The sequence below is a fragment of the Anabrus simplex genome, chromosome 4, assembly GCF_040414725.1.
Source record: "Anabrus simplex isolate iqAnaSimp1 chromosome 4, ASM4041472v1, whole genome shotgun sequence".
In the NCBI taxonomy this organism is placed as follows: Eukaryota; Metazoa; Arthropoda; class Insecta; order Orthoptera; family Tettigoniidae; genus Anabrus; species Anabrus simplex.
Window position 1 is genome coordinate 436817076 of NC_090268.1, and position 26815 is coordinate 436843890.

Below are 26815 nucleotides of genomic sequence, written 5' to 3' on the forward strand. Positions count from 1 at the left end.
TTCACGAAATGCACTTACGCTCTACAGTAACGAACGTCAACATACTAACAACGCAATAATGGACAGTCGGCGCTGTTTTCGCTGGGGTCTTATTGACTTCTTCTAGATTTACCTGCTCAGCTTCACTACTTAATTCCCCTCCTGCACCAATAATTTTTCGATCTCCTCATTAGGCTCCTTTTTTAAATATCGTGGTCTCCCTTATTGACTTCTTCTACGTTTATCTTCTTAGCACTACTTAATGCTTCTCCTGCACTACTAGTTTCTCAATCTCCTCCTTACGGTTTATATCTCTCTTGATGACTTCTTTTATTACACTATCTATATTCTTAATTCTATCACTAACATACACTTACGAAATATCTACATTCAAACTATTCACCAGCCATAACACAACACACAAATACACATTACACGAATATAACAATTAATACAATTTTTATACACCGCATACACATTAAAACCATAAATTACACCACCATCATTAATCAAACCACAGCCTGCATCCCTGCACTCTTTTCGCTGGGTTATTGTTGTTCGCGTTACAGAAGTAAATAATACCAGGTCTGGTAGTGTTCAGTGACGAGAAGGGTGTGACTTGCGGGGATCCAACAACCAGCCTGTAAATTTCGTTGAAATAATAATAATAATAATAATAATAATAATAATAATAATAATAATAATAATAATAATAATAATAGCATTAATTAGAGCCACCCTGACCGATACAAAATCCAAGGTGAAGTTCCACGGATGTCTCTCGCATTCCTTTGACATCAAAACAGGAGTCCGACAAGGGAATGGGCTATCCCCGATACTCTTCAACTGCGTTCTGGAAAAGATCATCAGAACCTGGCGGGCGAGATTACAGGAAACCAACTGTAGTCCTCTAAGAATAGGAACTAAATCCAAGGGGATCACAACAGACTGCTTAGCATTTGCCGATGATATTGCCGTTCTTTCAAACGACGTATAAACCACTAGAGCTCAAGTTGAAATGTTAAAGGAAATTGCCAAACAAACTGGTCTGCAGATATCGTTTGAAAAAACAGAAGTAATGACTAATATCAAAGAGGCCCCACTAAAACTCCATACAAAATACGGGGACATCACCCGAGTAGACAAATTCAAATACCTGGGTGAGATCATCATGAGAAATGGACTGGACAAAGAAGCACTTCAGGAGTGAGTACGCAAACTGGAAATAGCCTATCAAACATCCCGCGCAGTCTACAGCAAAAAGTGCCTTTCCCAAAACACCAAGATACGTCACTATGAAACAGTTCTGAAGCCAGTAGTCCTATATGTAGCCGAAACCCTGTCTCTAAATGCCAACAAAGGACTCCTTGAAGAACCGGAGAAAAAAGAGCGCAAAATTGTGAGAGGAATCTTGTGATCAAAGTACAGAAATGGAATCCATCAAAGGAGATCCAACAAAGAAGTCTACAGCAAAATAGAGAAAATTACTGACACAATCCAAAAAAGACGGGCACGATTTTACGGTCATCTGAAAAGAATGGACGGAAGAAAGTTAACTAAAGAGATCTTTCACTTCTTTGATTCAAATCCCCAAACCACAATTCCCTGGTTTAGAAATACCAAAGAAGACCTGCAGATGCTACATATCTCAGAAGAAGATGCCCTTAACAGAGACCGCTTCCACAAGAAAATATTGACTAACGGGCTAAACCGAGACGAGCAACCGAAGAGAAGACATGATTTCCCTTGGATAGAGGAGCGTAAGCAGGCCCACTCACAAAGAATGAGGGAAATTTGGGCTCTAAAGAAGGCCAAGTTCAGTGTCAAATGCAAGAAGACTTAACGTGGTCCTTGATGGCCCCAGCAAATTATATAATAATAATAATAATAATAATAATAATAATAATAATAATAATAATAATAATAATAATAATAATAATAATAATAATAATAATAATAATAATAATAATGTAGTTCAGTTGAAACGAGCAACACTGCAAGTAATCGACGGGACAGCCAATAAATTGGTAGCAATGCATGGTTCGGTCTGTTAGTCTGAGATACATGTCCACTATGTAGAAGAAAAGATAAGCTACACTTGTGTTTAACGGTCTCCTTCAAACGAACACACTTCTTGTGCAAAAAATTTCACGAAATGTACTTGCGCTCTACAGTAAAGAACGTCAACGGGGAACTGAAAGAAATCGAGAAGAAGAAAAGGAAAATTCTGAGAAAAATTCTTGGACCTCAGAAAACGACGGATGGTACATGGAGGAAAAGGAGAAATGAGGATCTGTACAAGTATTCCGAAAAGATCACGGACACAATGCGAAATCGAAGACTGAAATTTTACGGACATCTCGTCAGAATGAATGACAACCTTCTGACTAAAAGGATATTTAAATATATAATTGGATTGAGCAGGACAACGAAATGGGTGGAGGAGGTTAAGAAGGACGCAGAAGAAATTAAAACACCAGAATTGATTCTCAACGAAAAGAAGTTCAGACCTCGGTTAGATGACCACAAATTCCATGAAGAGCAGCGGAAGAACAGGCCCAAATTTGTAAAATCTGAGGAGCAGAGAAAAACAAAGAGTGAACGAATGAAGAAGTTCTGGGAAGAGAAAAGAAGAAGACTGGCCAGAAAGCATTAAGTTTCACGCGGTCCACAGTTGGCCAAATTCGGAAGCAACAAGAAGAAAGAACGTCAACGTACTTACAACGCAATAATGGACAGTTGGCTCTGTTTTCGCTGGGGTCTTATGGATCACGCACCTTGGAGCCAAGAGTATGCCCACTGCGATAGTCAGTAAGAGTTTTGCCACCAAACAAGCGGTTCGTGGTGCTGTGGAACAGTGATACAACCAGCAGCCAGCATTATTAATTGTGGAGGGTATAGAGAAACCTATTCATTGTTGTGACAGGTTACCGAAAGGTGGCGATGATTACTTGTAGACTCTTTAAAACTATCATCAGTATCTCTTCTGACTCGTTATCATCACAGTTGAGGAATCGTGATCCCATCATACCTTAGTTGCATCTCCTGATTATCTCTCTCCATTTCCGCCCATCCTCTCCTTCTCTGACAAAGGTCATTGAACCCATCCATTTCGATCCCAGGCCTAAGTTACGGAGCATAATGTGCTCAGAGTGCTTTCTAAAGGGCACAAACCGATAGTTCAGAGGGCAAGCAGTACCCGGTTCCAAGCGCGCAAAAGGGAAGCCTGCAGAACGCCACTCCCAAATTGTGAGACGAGGCAAGCGTGTTTCGGAGGGGGAGAGAAGGTATTTGCTATTTTCCGGTAAGTGCTTTCACTAGAGGAATCGCCGAGCTTGAACAGAGCAATCAATACTATAGCACTTATTCCGGAGTGGGGAGCTGTTGTAAATTACATAATAAACGGTATATTGCCGTAAATAAAGAAGAAAAAAAGGCTAACACGGTTAGCTAATAATTAAGGAGGACCACTCAGACCATAATAACAGCGGATCGTTCGAAAAACTCTTTTCAACTAACGATCTCAAATTAATTTGGACATTGTCAATTTAATTGCTCAAGTAACGAATGCCGAGTAATTTCAGCCGCTACTGAACAGACCACTGTGAGAAGTTCGCGGGCTAAGAAACAAACCGCTGTGTACTGGTGGAGAATACAAGGGGATCTGCTTTCGAGGGCCTGTGTTAGCATTTTACTTAGCGTGGGAGTGCCGTGCGGTGTCGGTTGTATAACCCTTTGTAATTATAATCATTATAAAATATCAAAGCCATCTTAACAACGGTGCTGATGGTAGTACTTATTATTATTAATCACATACAGTCGTATCAGCACACTTATTTTAATACAAAAACCGGTTTTCGGACTCTAAGATCCGTCATCAGTGTTAAAATTTAAAACATATTGTACCGGGTGGTACACCTCCACGCCGCTTATTCAAACTTTGCGCCACTTGAAACTCCTCTACTGGAGGAAGCCTGAACTTTAACTACCATGTTAATACTCAAGTTTCTCAGAAGATGTCCCTACTTGTAAATTTTGAAGTGTTCTGAACTATGTCAATTTCGATTCATTGTTGTTTTCTCTGTAGCAAGAAGTGTGAACATTCTCTTCTAGATGACACTACTTACGAACTACTATTGTGCACCCTAGTGCGAAGTGAGGGAACCCTTTTTTGAAGACATTTAGTATTTATAAGTTTGTTCCTTATTAAATTTCTTTCTGCTTGTGTTTAAGTTGGCAACGTTAACCCTTTCTTTCTGCCAGTTTTGAAATTGGCCAATCATAAATTTCTGTAATTAATTTTCCACCAATCCTGGTTTTCTTCTTCACTTCTGACATGTAATCTTTTGGTCGTTCAATAAAAGGCTTGTGGGCGGGTGTTCTCATTCATGAAAGGTCTCGAATGTTCCGCGAGGGTATATAAACTGCTGATTTTCGGGTCTCCGCGCCACTTCAGTAACACCTATCATTGTGTAAATTATGTAGCAGGGGGCGGGAAGGGCCTCTTTCTTCGGGCAGCAGTTCATCCATAAGGTAATGGCCTTTTAATAACTTCTTTTATTGCCAGCTCAGCAGTTTAACTCTCGGGGCAGGTTCGATACCTTTTATCATGTAACTTTCCTCTAAAATGTAATAGACTCTTGGTATAAATTCTATCTCCTTAAACTACAAATTGGGATAGAGAGTGCCTAACCCTCTCGAGCTCCCTTTCATATTGTTTTTGAGGTGACTACGTTTTCTCAACCATTTTTCTTCGTTTCGTAATGTAATAGTTTTCCTATCGTGTCACCTCTTTAGTATGGGATTAGCCCTTGCATATGCGGCCTAGTGCCCAGTAGGTTTTAATAAAGTGTATTAGGAGTGCAGTTTCGCCTCCTCTCAAGTTGGTATTTTGGAGGCCAAGTAATTGACCTGTTTCTTTACTTAATAGGCCTCAGTAGGTTGGATATTTTTACCCCTGTTTTCATGTGTTTGGAGGTCAGCTTGAAAGTTGAGTTTGGTGTGGCCTTTGATAGGCTGGAACTTTGAGAGCGGGTTGCTCTTCCCAAAAAAAAAAAAAAAAAAAAAAAAAATTTGTTTCTATGTGCCTTGAGGAGGCTTCTACTAGGTAATTGGGAGCAAGTGCTCTTGAGCATGATTGGGGTCTTCTACCCCTTGGTTGAATCTGGTATACGGGTAAAGTTGGGCTTATAGCTCAAGAATTGTGTGTCTGGCTCTCGGAGCCCAAATCCTGTAACTACTGTAATTGTACATTCTCGATTTGTTGCTAGGCTACTAAGTACCTGTTATATTTGTTATTTCTTGATCTTGAAAAGAAAATATAACCTTGTTAAATTTTAAATTAACTTTAATTTCGTAGATTGAGACCTATTCATCCCAGCACATTCTTTCACCTCTAACTACCACGGATAACTCCGAAACACATATAATTCCACATGAGTGTGTCGTCAAAATGAGTTAAAATACGAAGGGATTTCGGTACCTCGCCGGCTACATCGCCTACCGTGAAAGAAAATATGACAGGCCAATGGGAATTTCCACTGCGGAAATGCTTTCCATTTCTTCTGGTACAGCCCCTGTGGGATGGACAGAAGTGTTATCTCGGTGAGGTCTACTCGTTCCATCGGAAGAATGGTAAACCAAATAAATGAATTTGAGTTAATTTTCACGGACACTCACGGAAGTGATGAACTGTGACGCACACCTAATGTTATATGCAAAGTGTGTCAAATAATTAGCAGTAAATTCCCCGCTGTACCACCAGAAATATTAAAAATGTATGTTAGAACGAGAATATTTATACGCATACGATAAATGAAAATTCGGACAAGATCTGATAAATCCATAGCAGCTCATCGGCGAGAGGCACGACAGTGGATTTCATCTTCAAAAGCAACCACTTCATGACATCTAATCTCACAGGTAGGACTGTGTTCTAATGAAGTGTTCTCCTGTTCTTTCTTATTGTTTAATTTTTGAAAAGTAGACTATCTATGCGGAGCCTCCGTGGCTCAGACGGCAGCGCGTCCGTCGGCTTCTCACCACTGGATACCGTGGTTCAAATCCCGGTCACTCCATGTGTGATTTGTGCTGGTCAAAACGGAGGCAGGACAGGTTTTTCTCCGAGTACTCCGGGTTTCCCTGTCATCTTTCATTCCAGCAACACTCTCCATTATCATTTCATAGCATTTATCAGTCATTAATAAATCACTTTGGGAGTGGCGACCCCATTGTAATAATAGCCTATATATGGTTCATTCATTACATCCCTGACCCGGTCAAAGACTGGAAAACAAGTTGTAGGATTTCCAGGACTATGGTTTCGAATATAAACTTACTTCTACTGCTGTTATAATATGTGTTAAGCTTTAAACTCGATACCTGCGGAAGTGAGTCAGTATATCGTATGTTAGCATACGGTAGTTCTGCTGTAAAGATTTAATATTACAAACATTTCATATCTCTAAATATTTATGTTTACAGATTTGAGAGCGCATAACCTTCTTTAAACTAAATAGAGGAACTTGGAAATGTTAATAAATTTCAAGCGTTGGTCAGTGTGCCGTCACGTTACATTTACGCCTTATTCGTAATAGAAATAATGAAAAGTTACTATGCTGTACTCTTTTTTCAATCTTATAACAGCAGTAATCTTTATGTCTGGTCTGCAATTAGTTCTGAGAAACTGTAATGTTTGCTGATATTATGAGATTCCTACTGATTTGCGCGCTCTGGGCTCGGCTGCTTTGCTCCTACTGTGACGTCATTTCGTTAACCAATAGCAGCTCGTCTCGCGTTGGGCCCAACCTTTAGTAGTGTTTAAGAACCTTGCGTGGGTGCAGTTCCAATCATAGTCTGTTTAAGGCAGCAGAGAGAGAGAATTTTATCAGTGTGCTTCGCTTTTACAAAAACAGTGCATGTGCGTATTGTGTGCTAATTCTTAATCCTTGTAGTCTCTTGTACGTTTGTAGGTTTCTTCGTACTCGTTATTGGATATTATTGTGCAGTGGATCCGAACAAAAATTCACCAGATTGACTCCAAGATGGCGACTACTGTGTGTGAGTCTGTGATATCCGTAGTAGATAATGGTGTAAGTTGCAGTGAAAAATGTGGCAAATGCAGAAGAGTAGTTAAAAATGGGATTCTGTGTCGTAAGTGTGATGAATGGTACCATTTTCGTTGTGCAAATATTGTAAATAGGACTGATATTGAAGAAAGTGAGTGGCTGTCCCCCGAGTGTAAACAAACTGGTAGTGAGACAGAACAACAAGAAAGAGAGACTTAAGAAACTATAATTAAGATTTTAGGAGTGCTACAAGTGGACTTATGCGCTCTGAAACATGAAAATGAAAGCTTAAAGGATAGAATAAAGAAACTGGAAGATAAAGAAGACATTGGAGAAGAAAGATCGCCGTGGACGGAAGTGACGCGTGGCCATTTTAGGCCTAATGTTAAACATATGGGAGAAACTACGTACAACTTAAAACCGGGAAAAAACTCTTTGCAGTGCCAAAATAGATTTCAGTTATTGCAGCAAGTTCCAGAAGAAGACACACCAAGTTTTCCAAATAATTTTAAATCCAGTGGAGATAAGCTACAGAAGAAGAAAACCAACCGAAAGTCAAGATCGCCAAAGATTCATCTCTACGCAGACAGTCAAGGGCGGGGTATGGCAGAAGGCATCAAGGAAGTGCTGCAGAATCCAGAGACTGAGGTTTTAGGACTAATAAAACCAGGTGCCAAAACTGAAGGCGTCCTTTCAAGTTGTGACCCTGTGTTAGAGAAGGACAATTATGTGGTGATTGTGAGTGGTACAAATGACATTGCTGCAAATTAAGGTGAGGAACTAATTACGACTCTCAGAGGTAAGATTTCCAAACTACCTGACTCAAAAGTAATTGTAGTAAATGTGCCACCCAGGTATGACCTTTTAGAGGACTCATGTGTGAACAAAGCTGTACATAATGTAAATATAAAAATCAAGAGATTATGTAAGAGTTTTAGAAATGTCTATGTAGTAGATACTTTAGGTCTTGGCAGGCAAATGTTCACTAGACATGGGTTACATCTAAATGGTAATGGAAAAGCAACTCTCTGTAGACAAATTGCTACAATTATCAACAGAGATTTGCAAACTAATCTGTACTTAAGAAAACCCATACCACTAAAGTGGCACATACAGGGAAACTTGCCAGAAAACCCAGACCCTTAAATCAAGATCTATGTACAAGGATCTGGGTTCCAGGGAAGTTCTCAACTCATGAGTCAAACGTTACCCAATTGCAACAGTCAAGTTTTAGGGAGGAAGGAGGTCTGAGATTGCTCTTGGTAAACTGTCAGAGTGTAGTAAATAAACAATTAAAATTCGGTACATTGATAGAATCTTATGAGACGGATGTGGTGATAGGAGTGGAATCGTGGTTGAGAGAAGGGGTGGGTAATACAGAAGTATTTCCAGAAGGGTATACAGTCTATCGTAGAGACCGAGGAGATAAAAAGGGAGGAGGGGTATTTATTCTGGTGAAGGAAACTTATTGTTCGCATGAATGGGTTACTGATGAAAGGGATGAAATATTAGGGATAAAATTAGTTTGTCATAATATGAAGGAGGTGGGAATTATAGGAACATATAGGCCTGGAAGAGAGGAAAGAGACATGGAAATATTTGAGAAAATAATAGATTATACTCATAAAAAAATAAGAATGATATGGTAGTAATTGGGGGAGATCTAAACTTGCCTGAAGTTGAATGGAATGGAGCTGCAAGTGAAGCCCATGAACAGGGCAAATAAGTTAATTTGGGAGGGAGGATTTACACAAGTAGTACAAGAACCAACTCGTCTCAATAACTTACTAGATGTATTCTTGGTTAAACCATGGGAAATTGTTAATAAAACTGAGGTAGTTGAAGGAATAGGTGACCATAAGGCTGTAATAATGGATGTAGGACTCGTACCAAAAATGCTTAATAAGAGGGTCACAAAAGACAAGAAATTATACAGAAAAACTAAAGTTGATGAATTTGGGACTTACCTTAAATCACAATTCAGTTGTTGGATAAGTGATGGGAATAATGTGGATACACTTTGGGCTAAATTTAAAGGAATCATTTGGGAAGGAGAGAAGAGATTTGTACCTGTTAAGAAGGGTAAATTGACCTCAGACCCTGTTTATTACACAAGGGAAATAAGAAAATTAAAAAGAAAATGTAGAATAGTAAACAGGAAAATCAAGGTAGGGAGAATAGAGAAACTAGGAAACAGCTAATGAGGGAACTGAATAGAGTGAAAAAGGAAGCAAAAGAGAATTATATGAATGGCATTCTTCAAGAGGGTAATGACCACAAAGGGAAATGGAAAAAGCTGTATTCATATATTAGGAATCAAAAAGGAAAAGGAATCCAAATTCCTACAATGGTGGGAGAAGGGGGTGAACACTATTTATCAGATACTGAGAAAGCAAACCTCTTCAGTAGGGAATTCCGAGATTCAGTAGAAGCTTGTCAGGACTTGGAAACCGTAACAGAAGATAGAGAGGGAGAGACACATAGGGAAACAAGAAGCTTCTCATTCACAAATGAAGATATTTTCAGAGAAATCCAACTGCTTCAGCAAGGAAAAGCAGCAGGAAGTGATCAAATTACTGGGGAGGTATTAAAGACAATGGGGTGGTATATAGTGCCTTATTTAAAATTTCTCTTCGACTATGTCATAAATAATAGTGTGATACCAAAGGAATGGAAGGAATCTATAATAATACCAATTTATAAAGGAAAGGGTGATAAAAGGAAACCAGAGAACTACAGACCAATCAGCCTGACCAGTATAGTTTGTAAAATACTGGAGAGTTTAATAGCAAAGTACATCAGAGGGATATGTGATGATAAAAATTGGTTCATGAGGAGCCAGTATGGATTTAGAAATAAATTTTCTTGCGAGGCACAACTGGTGGGATTTCAGCAGGACATATCAGATCAATTAGATTCAGGAGGCCAGTTAGATTGCATAGCCATAGATCTTTCCAAAGCCTTTGATAGAGTGGAACATGGAATATTATTAAAGAAATTGGAGGGAATAGGATTGGACGTAAGGGTTATACGTTGGATGAAAACATTTCTAAATTCAAGGGTTCAGAAAGTCAAAGTAGGAAATAATATATCACAGTAAGAGAAAGTTTGGAAGGGAATTGCACAGGGTAGTATAATCGGTCCGTTACTTTTCTTAATATACGCAATTATTTAGGGAACAATATAACATCGAAAATAAGATTGTATGCAGATGACATAATTGTTTATAGGGAAATAAATAACATTGAGGATTGTTCAGAATTACAAAGGGACCTTGACAGTATCCAAGAATGGGTTGAAGAAAATAATATGAAGATTAATGGAGGCAAATCATCTGTTACAACATTTACAAACAGGAGCTTTAAAACTGAATTTGAATATACTTTGGATGAGGTAGTTATCCCAAAAGATGGCAAGTGCAAATACTTAGGCGTAAGATTTGAAAGTAATTTGCACTGGAAGGGTCATGTTGATGACATTGTTGGGAAAGCATACAGATCGTTACATGTCATAATGAGGCTACTTAAAGGATGCAACAAAGTATTAAAAGAGAAAAGTTACTTAAGTATGGTTCGTCCATTATTGGAATATGCAAACAGTGTTTGGGATCCTCACCAAGAATACCTGATAAAAGAACTAGATGGTGTGCAGAGGAAAGCAGCAAGATTTGTAACAGGGGATTTCAGGAGAAAGAGTAGTGTATCAGAAATGTTAAAGGAACTTGGGTGGGAAACTTTAAGTAAGAGAAGGGAGAAAACTAGACTTATGGGATTATATAGAGCCTATACAGGAGAAGAAGCATGGGGAGATATCCGTGAGAGGCTTCTGTTGGAAAATAATTATATTGGTAGAACTGACCACAAGTACAAAATTAGAAGGAATTTTAGCAGAAGCGACTGGGGTAAATTTTCATTCATTGGGAAGGGCGTGAAGGAGTGGAACAGTTTATCAGGGGTAGTGTTTGACCCTTTTCCAAAATCTGTACAGATATTCAAGAAGAGAATAAACAACAACAGAGAAAATAAATGAAATGTTAGAGGGCATTCGACCAGTGCAGGATATTGTAAATAATAAATGTGTGTGATTAAATTAATTCCATCCCCTGGTCTAAGGAGTTTGGACAGCCCAAGTAGGGGACTGCCTGCAGGGGTGAAGTACAGTGGGGACTTCGAGGGCCTTGGGACCGCTACGGTAGCTGTGAAGGCCCTTCAGGAACTCTGAAATGTGGTGGCAAAAGGGGCTCTGGTTAAGACGCAGCAGGTCGTTATTCTACTTAGGTTCCAAAATGGGTAAAATATAAATATGTAAATAAATTCAATGTTAATTTTAATCTTATACCAGTTGTATAGTATTATTAGAAGTAATTTCACATACCGTACTGTATATGAGGTGACTATGTTTGTAAGATATTATAAGTAGAATTTTGTAAACATTATAAATTTATTAAGGATGATGTGTGTGTTTAATAGAAAAAATTATTAGCGTAAATTGTATAATATTGTATTCTAGGAAAAGTTTCTTCGTCTCCTGTTAATTTAAAATTTAGTGCTTGACAATAATTTATTTTAGTGTACCATTTGCCACCGAGGTAGACACCTCATTTGCAAATAAAGAGATTTTGATTTGATTTGAAGATTTTTTCGTCCCGCGAGAGAAACATGATTCTGTCTGTTAATAAACATTTCTGGCGGGATTACTACTGTTCATGAAGCAGCGAGACAGACAGCAGAGGCAGTGGGAGCTTCGTATACAACCGTGGTTAAGGTAAAAGCCGATTATAAAACCGGAAAAAGTTTTGGAGACACATCAAAAGCATAGAGGAACAGACTCGTCGTCAGGAGTATGATTCCTTTACCCGAGCGGCAATAAACCCACGTATTGTACAGGGAGAACGATCTACCGACATTAAATAAAGTGGTATCCATTGTTAATGAGGGCAAGGAACTTCCAAAGTTCTCTAAAACAACCATACGGAGGCTGCTTTTAGATATGGGATTGAAGTACATAAAGCGAAGGAGAGAAGTTCAGGGTTTAGATTGATACATCCATTAAGACAGCCACACAGTCATGGAAGGAGTGCCTCACCACAGGTACTGTAGATAGCCACACTTGGGCAAAGAAGGCCGTGTACTGCTGATTCATGCAGGGACTGAATCCGGGTTCGTTGAGGGAGCAGAACTTATATTCGTGGGCAAGAAGACAGGCGACTATCATGGGGAAATGGACGGTGAGCGATACGAGGGATATTTCACGAAGCAACTATTACCGAACATGCACCTAATTCAGTTATTGTCTTAGATAATGCTTCATATCACTCAGTGAAAATCGAGCGTGGGCCCAAAAACGTGCCGCGTGTTATTCAGGCTTGGTTCACAGAGAAAAATATTACTTGGGAACCCCCTATGAATAAACTTGAACTTGTGGAAATACTCAATAAAATTCGAGCAAATTATGATGCCAGCTACCGCAATGACAATCTGCCAGCAGCTGCAGGTCAGCAGGTGTTGCGTCTCCCTCCATATCACTGCGAGCTAAATCCCATAGAACTTGTGTTAAGCCGAGTGAAGGGATACATTGCGGCTAACAACCGACGCAGAAGTGGGACAATTAATGCGAGAGGGAATACGTAAAGTGACTTCGGAACAATAGTGAAATTATATAGAACACGTGAAATCGCATGTGGGAAGCTGATGGCCTCACGACACGATTGTGATCAATCTCAATGATGACAGCTCATTTGCTGACCCCGACTTTGATTCGGACTTGGGTGTGCAGGCACTCGTTATCGATGCAGATTAATTACTGCGGCACAAGGTAAACTGACGCTGAAACTTCCTGCATGGTGATAATAAAAATAATACTAGCAGTTTCCCGCTGGCTCCGCCCGCAATGTACAATGTATGGTGTTGTTCGTTACTATCCTCACGGATGTATTTGCAAAGTTCCGACTTAATGAAATAAAGCACATGATCCGCTGCGGTAATGGAATTTAATATTATGTCAAGAAAACACTTGAAAATACATTACACAAAGAAATTGAATTAAATGTTCCTTGGAACAACACTACGCGCCTAACTATTAAAAAGTCCTTCAAAGATCTTCGTCATGGAGACAAATGTACTCATAACTATTCTCATAATCTACCAATGTGAGTAGTCATTACCTCAAAAGAAAGCGCTTGATCCACTGAGCATTTTTAGACCAATACGAACTGCGTACCTCAATTAGAACCAAAGATATGACTGCTTCAAAGATACAAAAAATTGAAAAAATGAAATAATTTGAGGAAGGTGGAAGTTAAGTGATTTATAGTACCTGATGACAAATTTGTGCATGAATACCTTTACGTTAAAACAAAAATGAAGGATATCGACCGGATAGAATGGCCGGACTGACTGACTTTAGTTTTCATAATTTTTTTAAATATATAGATGTAATAATATTTTTACGCTCAACATAGGAGAGACAAATGTGGTTGCAGCGACAAGGTCTTGCCTTTAGAATATGAATGAAAAATAATATTTTTATAAGAATATATTTGTAACTCGTTTAACATGCAGTGCTGTGCACAGTGTGTTGTAGGTACTTACCTAGGCTGTGTTCCTTCCAGGAGGGCCACAGAAAAACCGAAGTAGCTGTCAGTATTCCCAGTTGGATCCGTGAAGATCTGTAAATGTTCCGGTGCCAAGTTGAAAGTCAGCACCGAGAGAAAGACACAGGATAACACCAGGAGGTACAGCATTCTGAAATGTACATAATACTGTTTCGATATACTCTGGACCTTGTAAGAAGAATGTTAATGGACATGGTATTAAACTTACATTTTGTCTACACGTGATGAAAATTATCATTTTGTTTGATTTAAAACATTTCTGTGTCATATAACGGATTCAACTGATCCTTTTTACTATTGTTTTTTTTTTTTTTTTTTTACAATTTGCGTTATGTCGCACCGACACAGATATGTCTTATGGAGACGATGGGACGTAAAAAGACTAGGAGTGGAAACGAAGCGGCCGTGACCTTACTTAAGGTACAGCCCCCGCACGTGCTTGGTGTAACAATGGGAAACCACGGAAAACCATCTTCAGGGCAGCCGACAGATTTTAGAACCCACTATCCTCCAACCACTGGATACTGGCCGCACTAAAGCGACTAGAGCTCGGTGCTATTTATTTACGTTACAACAAGAGAGACAGGTCTTATGGCGACGATAGGATAGGAGAGGCTAGGATTGGGAAGAAAGAAGCCACAGCCTTTATTAAAGCATACCCGCAGCATTTGCCTGGTGTGAAAATGGAAAACTTCAGGAAACTATGCCGACAGTGGGGTTCTAACCCACTATCTCTTGAATGCGAGTCAGAGCTACGTGGCAACGTGACTTCTTATTTTTATAGTCGTAAATAAAATATTACTAGTGGCCTGTTGCACCAATAACTGCGAACAAAGACTAAAATTGAAACTGATGATAAAGGAAGCATGAGAAAAGTAACGGAAAATATAGTAAACACCGGAAGACCATTTACTTGTCTTTAAACTTACAGTACCCTTGTGACTCTACATATTACATTTTTGAACCTTGGCAATTTATAGAATTTCCACAACGAATTCTGTTCGCAAGTCTTGAATCTATCACATAAAGCCGGCCGTATAATGCTCGGCAATTCTCAGTAGGGAGTAAATTTGAAAAGAACCTGTGAATCATCCCCTGAATCCTTAAACTGTAAAGACCTAATCCTGGAATGTGGCTATGGTTAGCAAAGGATTGTACTATTATACTGAATTCCATGATTGATGAAAGCATTCAATTACTTAAATCAATTAGCACTGATCTGCATTAAGTGCAGTCGCCCAGGTTGCACATTCCCTATCAGTTTTTTTACCTAGTCTTTTCTTAGAAAATTGCAAAGAATTTGGAAATTTATTGAGCATCTCCCTTCGTAAATTATTCCAATCCCTAACCCCTCTTCCTATAAACGAATATTTGCCCTAATTTGTCCTCTTTCCAACCTTATCTTCATATAGTAATCTTTCCTACTTTTAAAAGCACTTAGTATAATATATTTCTAAATGTTTTTGTTTAATCAATCAATCAATCAATCAATCAATACTGATCTGCATTTAGGGCAGTCGCCCAGGTGGCAGATTCCCTATCTGTTGCTTTCCTAGCCTTTTCCGAAATGATTTCAAAGAAATTGGAAAATTATTGAACGTCTCCCTTGGTAAGTTATTCCAATCCCTAACTCCACTTCCTATAAATGAATATTTACCCCAGTTTGTCCTCTTGAATTCCAACTTTATCTTCACATTGTGCTCTTTCCTACTTTTATAAACGCCACTCAAACTTATTCGTCTACTAATGTCATTCCACGCCAACTCTCCGCTGACAGCTCGGAACATACCACTTAGTCGAGCAGCTCTTCTTCTTTCTCTCAATTCTTCCCAACCCAAACATTGCAACATTTTTGTAACGCTACTCTTTTGTCGGAAATCACCCAGAACAAATCGAGCTGCTTTTCTTTGGATTTTTTCCAGTTCTTGAATCAGGTAATCCTGGTGAGGGTCCCATACACTGGAACCATACTCTAGTTGGGGTCTTACCAGAGACTTATATGCCCTCTCCTTTACACCCTTACTACAACCCCTAAACACCCTCATAGCCATGTGCAGAGATCGGTACCCTTTACTTACAATCCCATTTATGTGATTACCCCAATGAAGATCTTTCCTTATATCAACACCTAGATACTTACAATGATCCCCAAAAGGAACTTTCACCCCATCAACGCAGTAATTAAAAGTAAGAGGACTTTTCCTATTTGTGAAACTCACAACCTGGCTTTTAACCCCGTTTGCCTGCTGTCCATCTCACAACATTTTCGAGGTCACGCTGCAGTTGCTCACAATCTTGTAACTTATTTATCACTCTATAGAGAATAACATCATCCGCAAAAAGCCTTACCTCCGATTCCACTCCTTTACTCATATCATTTATATATATAAGAAAACATAAAGGTCCGATAATACTGCCTTGAGAGTGACTGAATGGGTTGCCATATTTCTAGAAAATAGATCTCAGAGAATTAGGGTAGGTGAAGCTTTATCTGACCCTGTAATAATTAAGAGGGGAATTCCTCAAGGCAGTATTATCGGACCTTTATGTTTTCTTATATATATAAATGATATGAGTAAATGTTGCAGGAGGCATACTGCAAAACGTTGTTAAGAAGCATACCAACCTTGTCAGCAGCAAAACGAACACTGTTGTAGTACATTGTAAATAAATATTTGATCGCATTCAAATTGTTGTACTTATCGCATTCCTTTCATCTACTTACTCTTAAGAAAACGATCAGGTCTAAACATGCACAATGACATCATCACTGCAGCACGTGCTTACTCTAGCTTTCCCGATGCATGTTTAAACTTGTTCGATAAAGCTATGCCTTAACAGAGGAAGAGGCTATAACAGCCACCGCCATCTTGTGTCGTAGGCACCTAAGTGCTAATTAGCGATGTAGTAGCCGTAAAGATAACAGCACGGTACTCTGTTGAATAAAGATAGATGCTGTCGAATAGAATTGTCCGCCACCAGTAAACGATGTAAGATAGCGGTAGCTGTGTTGATTAAAGATGGCATCTTGTCAAATAGAATTTTTCAAATTATCCGCCACTACATTTCAACTAAAGAGGGTAGCACTGAGGTTTGCGATGCAAGAAGGAGGATGACAGCTGTTAAAAAAGTCACGTGGATTTTAAATTACCAGCAGTGTCGTAAAGAGGGCAGCACTAAGGTTAGCGATGCAAGATGGCGGATGACAGCTGTCACGTGGAATTGCCCGCCACCACATTTCATCTAAAGAGTGCAGCACGATGCTCTATTGATTAAAGATGGCTGCTGTCAAATTGTCCGCCACCACATTTTAACAAAAGAGTGCAGCGCTGAGGTTTGCGATGCAAGATGGCGGATAACAGCTTGTCAAATTGAATTTTTCAAATAGTCCGCCTCAAAGGTAAGTAGCTAAAGAGGGCAGCACTAAGGGTTTGCGATGCAAGATGGCGGATGACAGCTGTGACGTAGAAATTGTCCACTACTACGATAAAGAGTGCAGTACGGTGCTCTGTCGATTAAAGATGGCTGCTTTTCAAATTGTCCGCCACCACATAGAGTGCAGCACGGTGCTCTCTTGATTAAAGATGGCTGCTGTAGAATTTTTTCAAATTGTGCGCCACAAAGGTAAGTGGCTAAAGAATGCAGCACTGTGCTCTCTTGATTAAAGATGGCGGATGGCAGCTGTCGAAAAAGCACGTGAGTTTGTAAAGCACTTCGAATTTGCCACCACCACATGTTAAAGGTATGTAGCTAAAGAGGGCAGCACGGTCCCCTCTTGATTAAATATGGCGGCTGTTAGCTGTCAGAAAAGCACGTGAGTTTGTAAAGCACTTCGAATTTGCCGCCACCACATTTCAACTAAAGAGTGCAGCACGGCGCTCTCTTGAATAAAGATGGTAGATTACAAAAAGCGTGTGAGTTTGTTTCCAAACAAGAGAATGTGGAATTTGCCACCACCACATTTCAAATAAAGAGTGCAGCACTGTGCTCTCTTGATTAAAGATGGCGGATGACAGCTGTCAAAAAAGCACGTGGTTTTGTTTCCAAACAAGAGCACGTGAAATTTTTCAAATTGCCGCCACCACATTTCAAAGGTAAGTAGCTAAGTGTGCAGCACGGTGCTCTCTTGATTAAAGATGGCGAATGACAGCTGTCAAAAAAGCATGTGGGTTTGTTTCCAAACAAGGGCACGTAAATTTGCCGCCACCACATTTCAAAGGTAAGTAGCTGAAGAGTGCAGCACGCTGCTCTCTTGATTAAAGATGGCGGATGACAGCTGTCAAAAAGCATGTGGGTTTGTTTCCAAACAAGAGCATGTGGAATTTGCCACCACTACATTCCAATGGTAAGTAGTTAAAGAGTGCAGCACTGTGCTCTCTTGATTAAAGATGGTTGATGACAGCTGACGGAACTTTTCAAATTGCCGGCTACTACGTGCTTAAGTTAGTAGCCATAAAGAGGGCAGCACGGTGCTCTGTAGATTAAAGATGGCGCATGACAGCTGCACGTGGCTTTGTTTACCAATTCAAATCTCTCGCTAGTAAGGTTAAGTTGCCAGCACTAAGGTTTAGGCCCATCAAGATGGCAGCACTGAGGTTTGCGATACGTTGTTGTCTGTCAAAAAGCATGTGGCTGTCAAAAAGCACGTGGATTTGTTTACCGATTCAAAAATTCCGCGGGAGGTGGAGCGGGCCCCTGGGAAGGCCTCCTGGGTGGTGGAGGTGGAAGAGGCCCCTGGGAAGGCCCCTCGGGAGGTGGAGGTGGAGGAGGCCCCTGGGAAGGCCCCTTGGGAGGTGGAGGTGGAGGAGGCCCCTGGGAACCGGAGGTGGAGGTGGCGCCCGAACTTTCCCATTATACTACTTCAAATCTTTCAAAAGAGTGTCCAGGACATACAATATTTGTGCTCCATCAAGGCAGTAAGAACTTGAAAGTTTCAACAGCAAAGAAGTATGTCCGGACATACAATATCTGCGCCTTCAAGTGAAATGAAAACCAAACGGACATACCTAGGCTAAAGTTACTATATGGGGCATACAACATTCATGAGGTAGAGTTGTTGATTTAACTAGGGCATACAATATTTGCACCTTGGAAATCAGCATATTTGCTATTATTTGGCTATACTATAATTTGAATTAGCTAGATATGTTTGAGAGACATCCAAATATGGTATTAACTCCAAATGGACATACAATGTTTGTGCACCAAGCCATCGGAATGCTCTAAAAACAATTACTAAGACAGGAAACCTAGCACTAGAATAACAAATGAGTGACTCTCGTTTCAGAAACAACGACGTCATTCACCTCCCCCCTTATCAGACCACGTATGATTGATACCCTTGAGCTGACACGTGATTTTATTCTGGAAATCTCTATAAAAGTCGATCGCTTTGACAGATGATTATCATTCGTTTAGTTCTCGCTTCACGACTCATGTCTGGGGTTCAACCCCTGGCATTAATAACTAGAGCCCGGATTTCCATACAGTATTAAATCTCAAAATATGCATGCATTCATGCACTATCATATGGCAAAACATGCACAATAAACTGGAAAATATGCACTATCAAAGTTCAGTTCCAGTTAAAACATTGTACAACTAATTTCTTTAAACTTTCGTGATTTAAGCTCATCCGTTTATCTATCAGCATCTTCTCAAACACAGAGAATGATGTTTCTACGTCACAAGAAGCGACAGGTGCATACTTATATGAAGACATTTGGGACAAAGTAAGGCCAAATTGTACGTCTTTTGCATTTTCATCACAATACGTCTTATATAAGCTTGATGAATTCAAAGTCAGGACTTGAACGCATTACTTTGTTCGACCTATCTCTAGCTGCCGCAGCTACTTCTCCGTGCAATGATTGCAGGCACCTTTGAATGTCTTCAATAACTGGTAACGATTGCCTGCTGCGATAACAAAGACGTGCTACGAGTGAGAGTTCCGGGCAGGAAATTCCAGGATAACAACAGAAGAGGGTTCTATCTCAGTAACGCGGCGTTACAGAAGTGTGATACAAGTTTTGTTTTGTTCGTCTAACAAAGGCGAACAAATGAACCGTCAAGGAATAATGCACAATTTAAAGTTCAATTTATAGCAAAGCACGTATAACTAGGACACCTTAATCCTAAGTATTGCAGAGATCGACGTGGGGACAATTCTTCGTTACGTCAATGTTCACTCAAGCAACAGATAAGAAAATGCTTGGTTAATTGGGTTATAGGACCTCTGCCGTATGTACTAAGTTTGGTTGTAACATATTATGCCAGGAATACATTCCTTCCGTCTCTCAGTAATAGACACATGTATAACGTGAAAAAATTATCCCAAATTCTCCACACCAACATTCATGACAGGCACTATCCTTATATATGCGCCAAATTCAGAAGAAAAGTCATATTATGCGTTATTAAACGTCCAAATATTCGCTATAAAATCCAAAACATTCAAAATGTACTTTATGCATGGACTTTCTCCAAGAAAGGCCAAGACATGCAAACATGCAGGGAAAAAAGAACGGATATTTGGAATCGTTAAGCCATAAAACGAATATTTGCAAAGTTTGAGAAGTGTAACCAGTGCCCTTCCCCCCTATTTCGTGGGGAAAACATTACATTTTTATCCCATTTTAGCTGGCTAAAACTAGGAATTTTTCTAACAAGCAATTTGTGCAAGTCCTGTTGTCTTATCAGATAATTGTTTCCTTTATTTTCTTTAATTATTAACAAAATTAGTAGCGGAAATACGCAAAAAAGTATCGTTCGTCGCGGCTAACCGATTTGTATAGCGCCACAGCAAGTAGTGGGCACTTTACATGTGCAGTGAGGAAGGGTAGCAGGGGTATATTTTTTGCCAAGGTCATGGAAACTAAAGGGGATGCCTGGCCGAGGCGGTGAAGGCGTGTTCGATTCGTCCGGAAGGACGTGGGTTCGAATCCCCGTCAGGAAGTCGTAACATTTAAGAAACGAGATTTCCACTTCCGGAGGTGCACGTGGCCATGAGGTTTACTCAGCCTAAAACAAAACAGAGTAGCAGGTTAATTTCTGGGGGCAAAGGCGGCCGGGCGTTGAGCTAACCACTCTACCCCAATAATTTCGAGGTTACGGATAGTGGAAGCCTTTACCTTCCACCCCTCCAAGGGCCTTCATGGCCCGTACGGAGATGACTTTGCTTTGATTTTGCATGGAAACTATGGAATTATTCACCCGCTTACTGCGCGCATTCGTTAGTTTGGGAGTTTCTTTGGTGTCTGTTAGTTTCTTAGTGTGTAGTCAAATACTAAATGATTTTTAATTATATAATCACACCGTACTTCTAATTATTTGTAATACATGTGTAATATTGTTCCTTTTGTGAAAGTTTAATTGTATAGTATTGAATCAAAATCGAAAAGAAATATTACCGCTTTTAAGTTGGTAAACTGTCAGCTTTACCTCTCTGTCGAAATTCGTTCAGAGAACATGCAAAGCCTACTATTTTGTAGCTTTATTTTTTCTGCTTTGAAGTTTATACACCCCACCACCACATCGCCGCTAATGTAATGTAGATCAGTCTAAGAAAACTTTCATATACATTTATTTAATGGCAGGCTAACGGAGCAACATCACTTGGCTTCTCATTTCGATTGAATCTAGATACCTCTCAGCGCGATGCTGAACTTACTGAACGATAGCTTGAAGTATTCGCAAACTATAAGACTTGTTAAGCTACAAACTTAACTAGAGAACCCTCTCTTCTACTTCGAAACAGTACGATAAGACTAGGTTTAAAGCTGGCGACTTTGGTTGAAAAGTTTCAAGACTCACTCACCTGAAGGAAGGTGATCCACACAGACACTGTGCTAGACAAGTTCTATTGTGTTCTGATCGAGGGTGAGGCCAAGGCGTGTTATCAGAGCAAATATTTTTATCAAACTCAAACACAAACAGCTCACAAAAATTGCGAAAAACGATCAATAATTGTTTACATTTTTTCTTTTGTTTTACGATTTGCTTTACGTCGCATCGACACAGACAAGATTTTGTGGCGAATGTGGCACAAGGTAGGGCTAGGACTGTGGAGGAAGCGACCGTGGCCTTAATTAAGGAATAGCCCCAGCATTTGCGTGTTGTAAATGAGCAACTGCGGAAATGCATTTCAGGGTTGTTGATAATATTGTTCGAACGCACTATCTCTCGAATGTGAGCTGACAGATGCTAATAATAATAATAATAATAATAATAATAATAATAATAATAATAATAATAATAATATGACCACCATTGTGGTGTAGTTGTTGATGTGATTAGTTGCCACTCCCCGATGACCCTGTTTGGTTCCCGGCCTTAATACGAAATTTGAAAAGTCATACGAGAACTGGAACGGGGTACAGCCTGCCTCGGGAGGTCAACAACTGAATAGAGGGGGTTCGATTCCTACCTCAGTCATCTTCGAAATAGTTTTCCGTGGTTTTCCACTTCTTCTCCAGGCAACTGCCGGAATGGTACCTAACTTAAGGCCCCAGCCTCTTCCTTCCCTCTTCCTAGCCTATCCTTTTCACTCTTCCCATGCCCCACAAGGCCCCTGTTCAGCATTAGCAGGTGAGGTCGCCTGGGTGAGGTACCGGCCCTCCTTTCCAGTTGTATCGCCGACCAAATGTCTCACACTCCAGGACACTGTCCTTGAGGCAGTTGCGGTGAGATGCGTCACTGATTCCTGGGGGAAGAACCAACCGTGGTCGATAAACGAAATAAATAAATAAATAAATAAATAAATAAATAAATAAATAAATAAATAAATAAATAAATAAATAAATAAATAAATAAATAAATAAATAATGATAATAATAATAATAACAATAATAATAATATATATATTTCGTATGGCATGAGGATACATTGTTACAATTTGGTTATTAACAAATATGTACAATTACACGAAAAACAGTTTCATCTATACACACAGAACAAGTACGTAATAAACAAACTATATTTAACTATATTTATAAATATATAATAATAATAATAATAATAATAATAATAATAATAATAATAATAATAATAATAATAATAATAATAATAATAATAATAATATCTAGAACAAATAAAAAGAAGATTGGAAACAAATTAGAAACTCTTGAACCTGGAAGGGAACTTTCTGTAGTATGATGAAGAATTAGTTCTACGAAAGTTTAGAAATGCGGTTATTCCGGCAACAAAATTCAGCCACAGGAAAATCTGTTTCTTGTAATCAGTGTGGATCATTTTTTCGCACTCATTTTCCGCATACTTCCTAATAAATGCACCTACAATAGAAATTGTTTGTAACTAACACTTTATTAATAATATTGCAATGAAACAATTTTTGATTTATAAATTATTATTCTTTGTTAATTCAATACGATGTATAACTCTTAACACCTGGAAGCAACGATCTTATAGTGGACACTGTAGGCGACATACATGATCATCTGGCTCACAATCTATGCATCAAACTTCCTTTTAACTGTTAAATTACATCACATTCATGCGCATCTTAAAACAGGTCCTTTTCCTCACACGTTGCTATTTGAAGTAGAAGGAAATAGGAGATCAACAGCATTCTGATAAGTTACCGGCTTATAAGGAAGACAGGTACAACTCTGTGGATTACTCAAAGAGGCCAATTAAAGTGTGATTGTTTCGGATGACATCGCAAATTTTGGACTAATTTTTCTTTGAAAATATATTTTTGGGGGTGGGTAAAATGTTTGGAAGTGATAATAAATATCATACATAAAATATATTTCTTACGTATGGGTTCACAAGCAAGGAAGTGCTTTCTTAAGAAAAGAAATTTGTTCACTTCGAATATTGATATAGGAATTAGAAAGACATTTTCGAAGACTTTCGCCTGGAGCGTTGCATTGCATGGAAGTGAAACATAGACGATAACTACCTCAGAAAGAAAGAGAATAGAAGCTTTTGAAATGTGGTGTTGCGGAAGAATGCTGAAGGTTAGATGGGTCGATGGAATCACAAGTTAAGAGATACTGAATAGAGTTGGTCAGAGGAGAATGATTTGACGAAATTTGACCAGAAGAAGGATAGAATGATAAGGCACATCTTAAGACACCTGTACATTGTGCAGTTGGTTTCTGAGGGAAGTGTAGGGGTAGACCAAGGTGTGAATACGAGAAGCAGATTAGAGTAGATGTAGGATGTAGTAGTTAGGTAGAAATGAAAAGGTTAGCACAGGATAAGGTGGCGTGGAGAGCTGCATCAAACCAGTCTATGGACTGATGAACCACTGTTCTGGAAAGCTAGAAATACAATATTGCTGATTATGCGTTTATTGAGCACGTTTTACTATTTTTGCACACAACACAATTATAAAAGGAAAATGCCTTGAAACCAGTTCTTTTTCGAGTGAATACAAAACAATGAGATACATTATACCGCCCACAGTTGTTGACTTGGAGCAATATGTAAGAAGAAAATGTGTTATATGGGCATGGGCAGTGTGGAAAAAGTAACTGGGCAGAATTTCCTGAAAAATATTTTACTTAATTACAATTACTCCACAAAACGCGAGACTTTAGCAAATCACTGACCTTTCTCACACGGAGTTGGAATGGTACTGAAGTTTGCAGTGAAAAATACATTACTTCATTTTGCTTTTATTTAGAATAGAGTCCGTAAGTGGCTACGTATACCTTAGAGACCTGCTGTTTGAAATGGCAGTTTTCCTCCCCTAAAAATTGTAATGTATTCGAGCTTCCGTACTCACCTATTGCAAATATCTTCTGAGCTTACGAGCTCCATCTTTGCAAACATTCAAGCTTCTCAGCTCTTTGTAGTTCAAGTGTGGTTGTTGTCTTGAGGTTTTCTTATCCAGCAAAAGAAGGAATATAACATTTTTCTAAAATCTTATTAGCAATACTTAAGTCTGGTTCATGCTTTGCCTCCGGCCATTCACCCCCACGCTTCATTCCCTCTGCGTACCTTGGAAACAACCGAAATAATAATAATAATAATAATAATAATAATAATAATAATAATAATAATAATAATAATAATAATAATAATAATAATAATAATAATAATAATAATAATAATAACTGAACCAGGGGTACACCTTCTCCGTCCATTTTTACTGCGTGCCTTCTAGAAGGCCATCTGTGCTGTGAACCCTAACTACGTATCTGAAGATACTTGGACCTTTAATATTTAGATGTCTCTACTATTGGCCTCTGTGCCCGTTCTGGCGGGAGGACGGACAATTAAGAGTTGCTATAGTAGCCCCTGTATATAAAGGAAAGGGTGATAGGCATAATGCTGAAAATTACAGGCCAGTCAGTTTGACATGCATTGTATGTAGGCTTTGGGAAAGCATTCTTTCTGATTATATAAGACATGTTTGCAAAATTAATAATTGGTTTGACAGAAGGCAGTTTGGGTTTAGGAAAGGTTATTCCACTGAAGCTCACCTCATAGGATTTCAGCAAGATATAGCAGATATCCTGGATTCAGGAGGCCAAATGGACTGCATTGCGATTGATCTGTCTAAGCTATTTGATAGGGTAGATCATGGGAAACTACTGGCAAAAATGAGTGCAATTGGACTTGACAAAAGAGTGACTGAATGGGTGGCTCTGTTTCTAGAAAATAGAACTCAGAGAATTAGAGTAGGTGAAGCTTTATCTGTCCCTGTAAAAATTAACAGGGGAATTCCTCAAGGCAGTATTATTGGACCTTTATGTTTTCTTATATATATCAATGATATGTGTAAAGAAGTGGAATCAGAGATAAGGCTTTTCGCAGATGATGTTATTCTGTACAGAGTAATAAATAAGTTACATGATTGTGAGCAACTGCAAAATGACTTCGATAATGTGAGATGGACAGTAGGCAATGGTAAGATGATAAATGGGGACAAAAGTCAGGTTGTGAGTTTCACAAATAGGAAAAGTCCTCTCAGTTTTAATTACTGCGTTGATGGGGTGAAAGTTCCCTTCGGGGATCATTGTAAATACCTAGGTATAAATATAAGAAAGGATCTTCATTGGGGTAATCACATAAATATTATTGTAAATAAAGGGTAAAGATCTCTGCAGATGGTTATGAGAGTTTTTAGGGGTTGTAGTAAGGATGTAAAGGAGAGAGCATATTTGTCTCTGGTGAGACCTCAACTTGAGTATGGTTCCAGTGTATGGGACCCTCACCAGGATTACTTGATTCAAGAACTGGAAAAAATCCAAAGAAAAGCAGCTCGATTTGTTCTGGATGATTTCCGACAAAAGAGTAGCGTTACAAAAATGTTGCAAAGTTTGGGCTGGTAAGACTTGGTAGAAAGGAGACGAGCTGCTCGACTAAGTGGTATGTCCCGAGCTGTCAGTGGAGAGATGGCATGGGAGGACATCAGTAGACGAATAAGTTTGGATGGTGTCTTTTAAAGTAGGAAAGATCACAATATGAAGATAAAGTTGGAATTCAAGAGGACAAATTGGGGCAAATATTCGTTTATTGGAAGGGGAGTTAGGGATTGGAATAACTCACCAAGGGAGATGTTCAATAAATTTCCAATTTCTTTGCAATTATTTAAGAAAAGGCTAGGAGAACAACAGATAGGGAATCTGCCATCTGGGCGACTGCCCTAAATGCAGATCAGTAGTGATTGATTGATTGAATGATTTTTAAGGGAATTTGCTATTGCCTAAGTTGGTAAACCTTAAGTGTTTGTAATTTTTTTCTATGTGCTGAGGTTGTCAGCACTACTACGGCTTCCTTTTTCCTTAGGTTATGAACCAATCAAAGATTTTTGCAGTCAATTAAAATTAAGTGTGTGTACAGGCATCCTGCCTAGTTCAGCAGAGTTCGGGAACCTCCCCCCTGAACTGCTATAAAAGATGGGCGCTTTAGGGCCGTATTGTCATCTTCATCGCTCGGGTCTAAGTGTATGTACGGCGCAACAGCTCGAGGATGTGATAGCTCCAGGCAGATAACTTGAGGTTAAGGTATCAAACTTCTTTTTTTTTTTTAATGAATAATTCTAAAGTTTAATATCACCTTTTAAATGTAAATTTTCAGCCAAGTCTGAAGACTTTGTTCAGTTTCTGCTGGGAAATATGTAACTTAGGGAATAAATAGTGTTCTCCCTATATTAATTCCTATCTAACTTGGTATGGGGGTG

General features: G+C 39.1%; 1 protein-coding gene across 1 annotated transcript in view; it reads right to left on the minus strand.

The window, feature by feature from the left end:
• LOC137500512 (integrin alpha-PS4-like) overlaps positions 1-21504 on the minus strand; it is a 93617-nt gene extending 72113 nt beyond the window's left edge. Inside the window, exons 1-2 of the mRNA XM_068227438.1 lie at positions 21476-21504; positions 13637-13789 (exon numbers count right to left, since the gene is read on the minus strand). Coding sequence (XP_068083539.1) covers positions 13637-13788 — 152 coding nt within the window. The 5' untranslated portion in view covers position 13789; positions 21476-21504. The remainder of the gene's footprint in view (positions 1-13636; positions 13790-21475) is intronic.
• Between the last annotated feature and the right edge of the window lie 5311 nt (positions 21505-26815).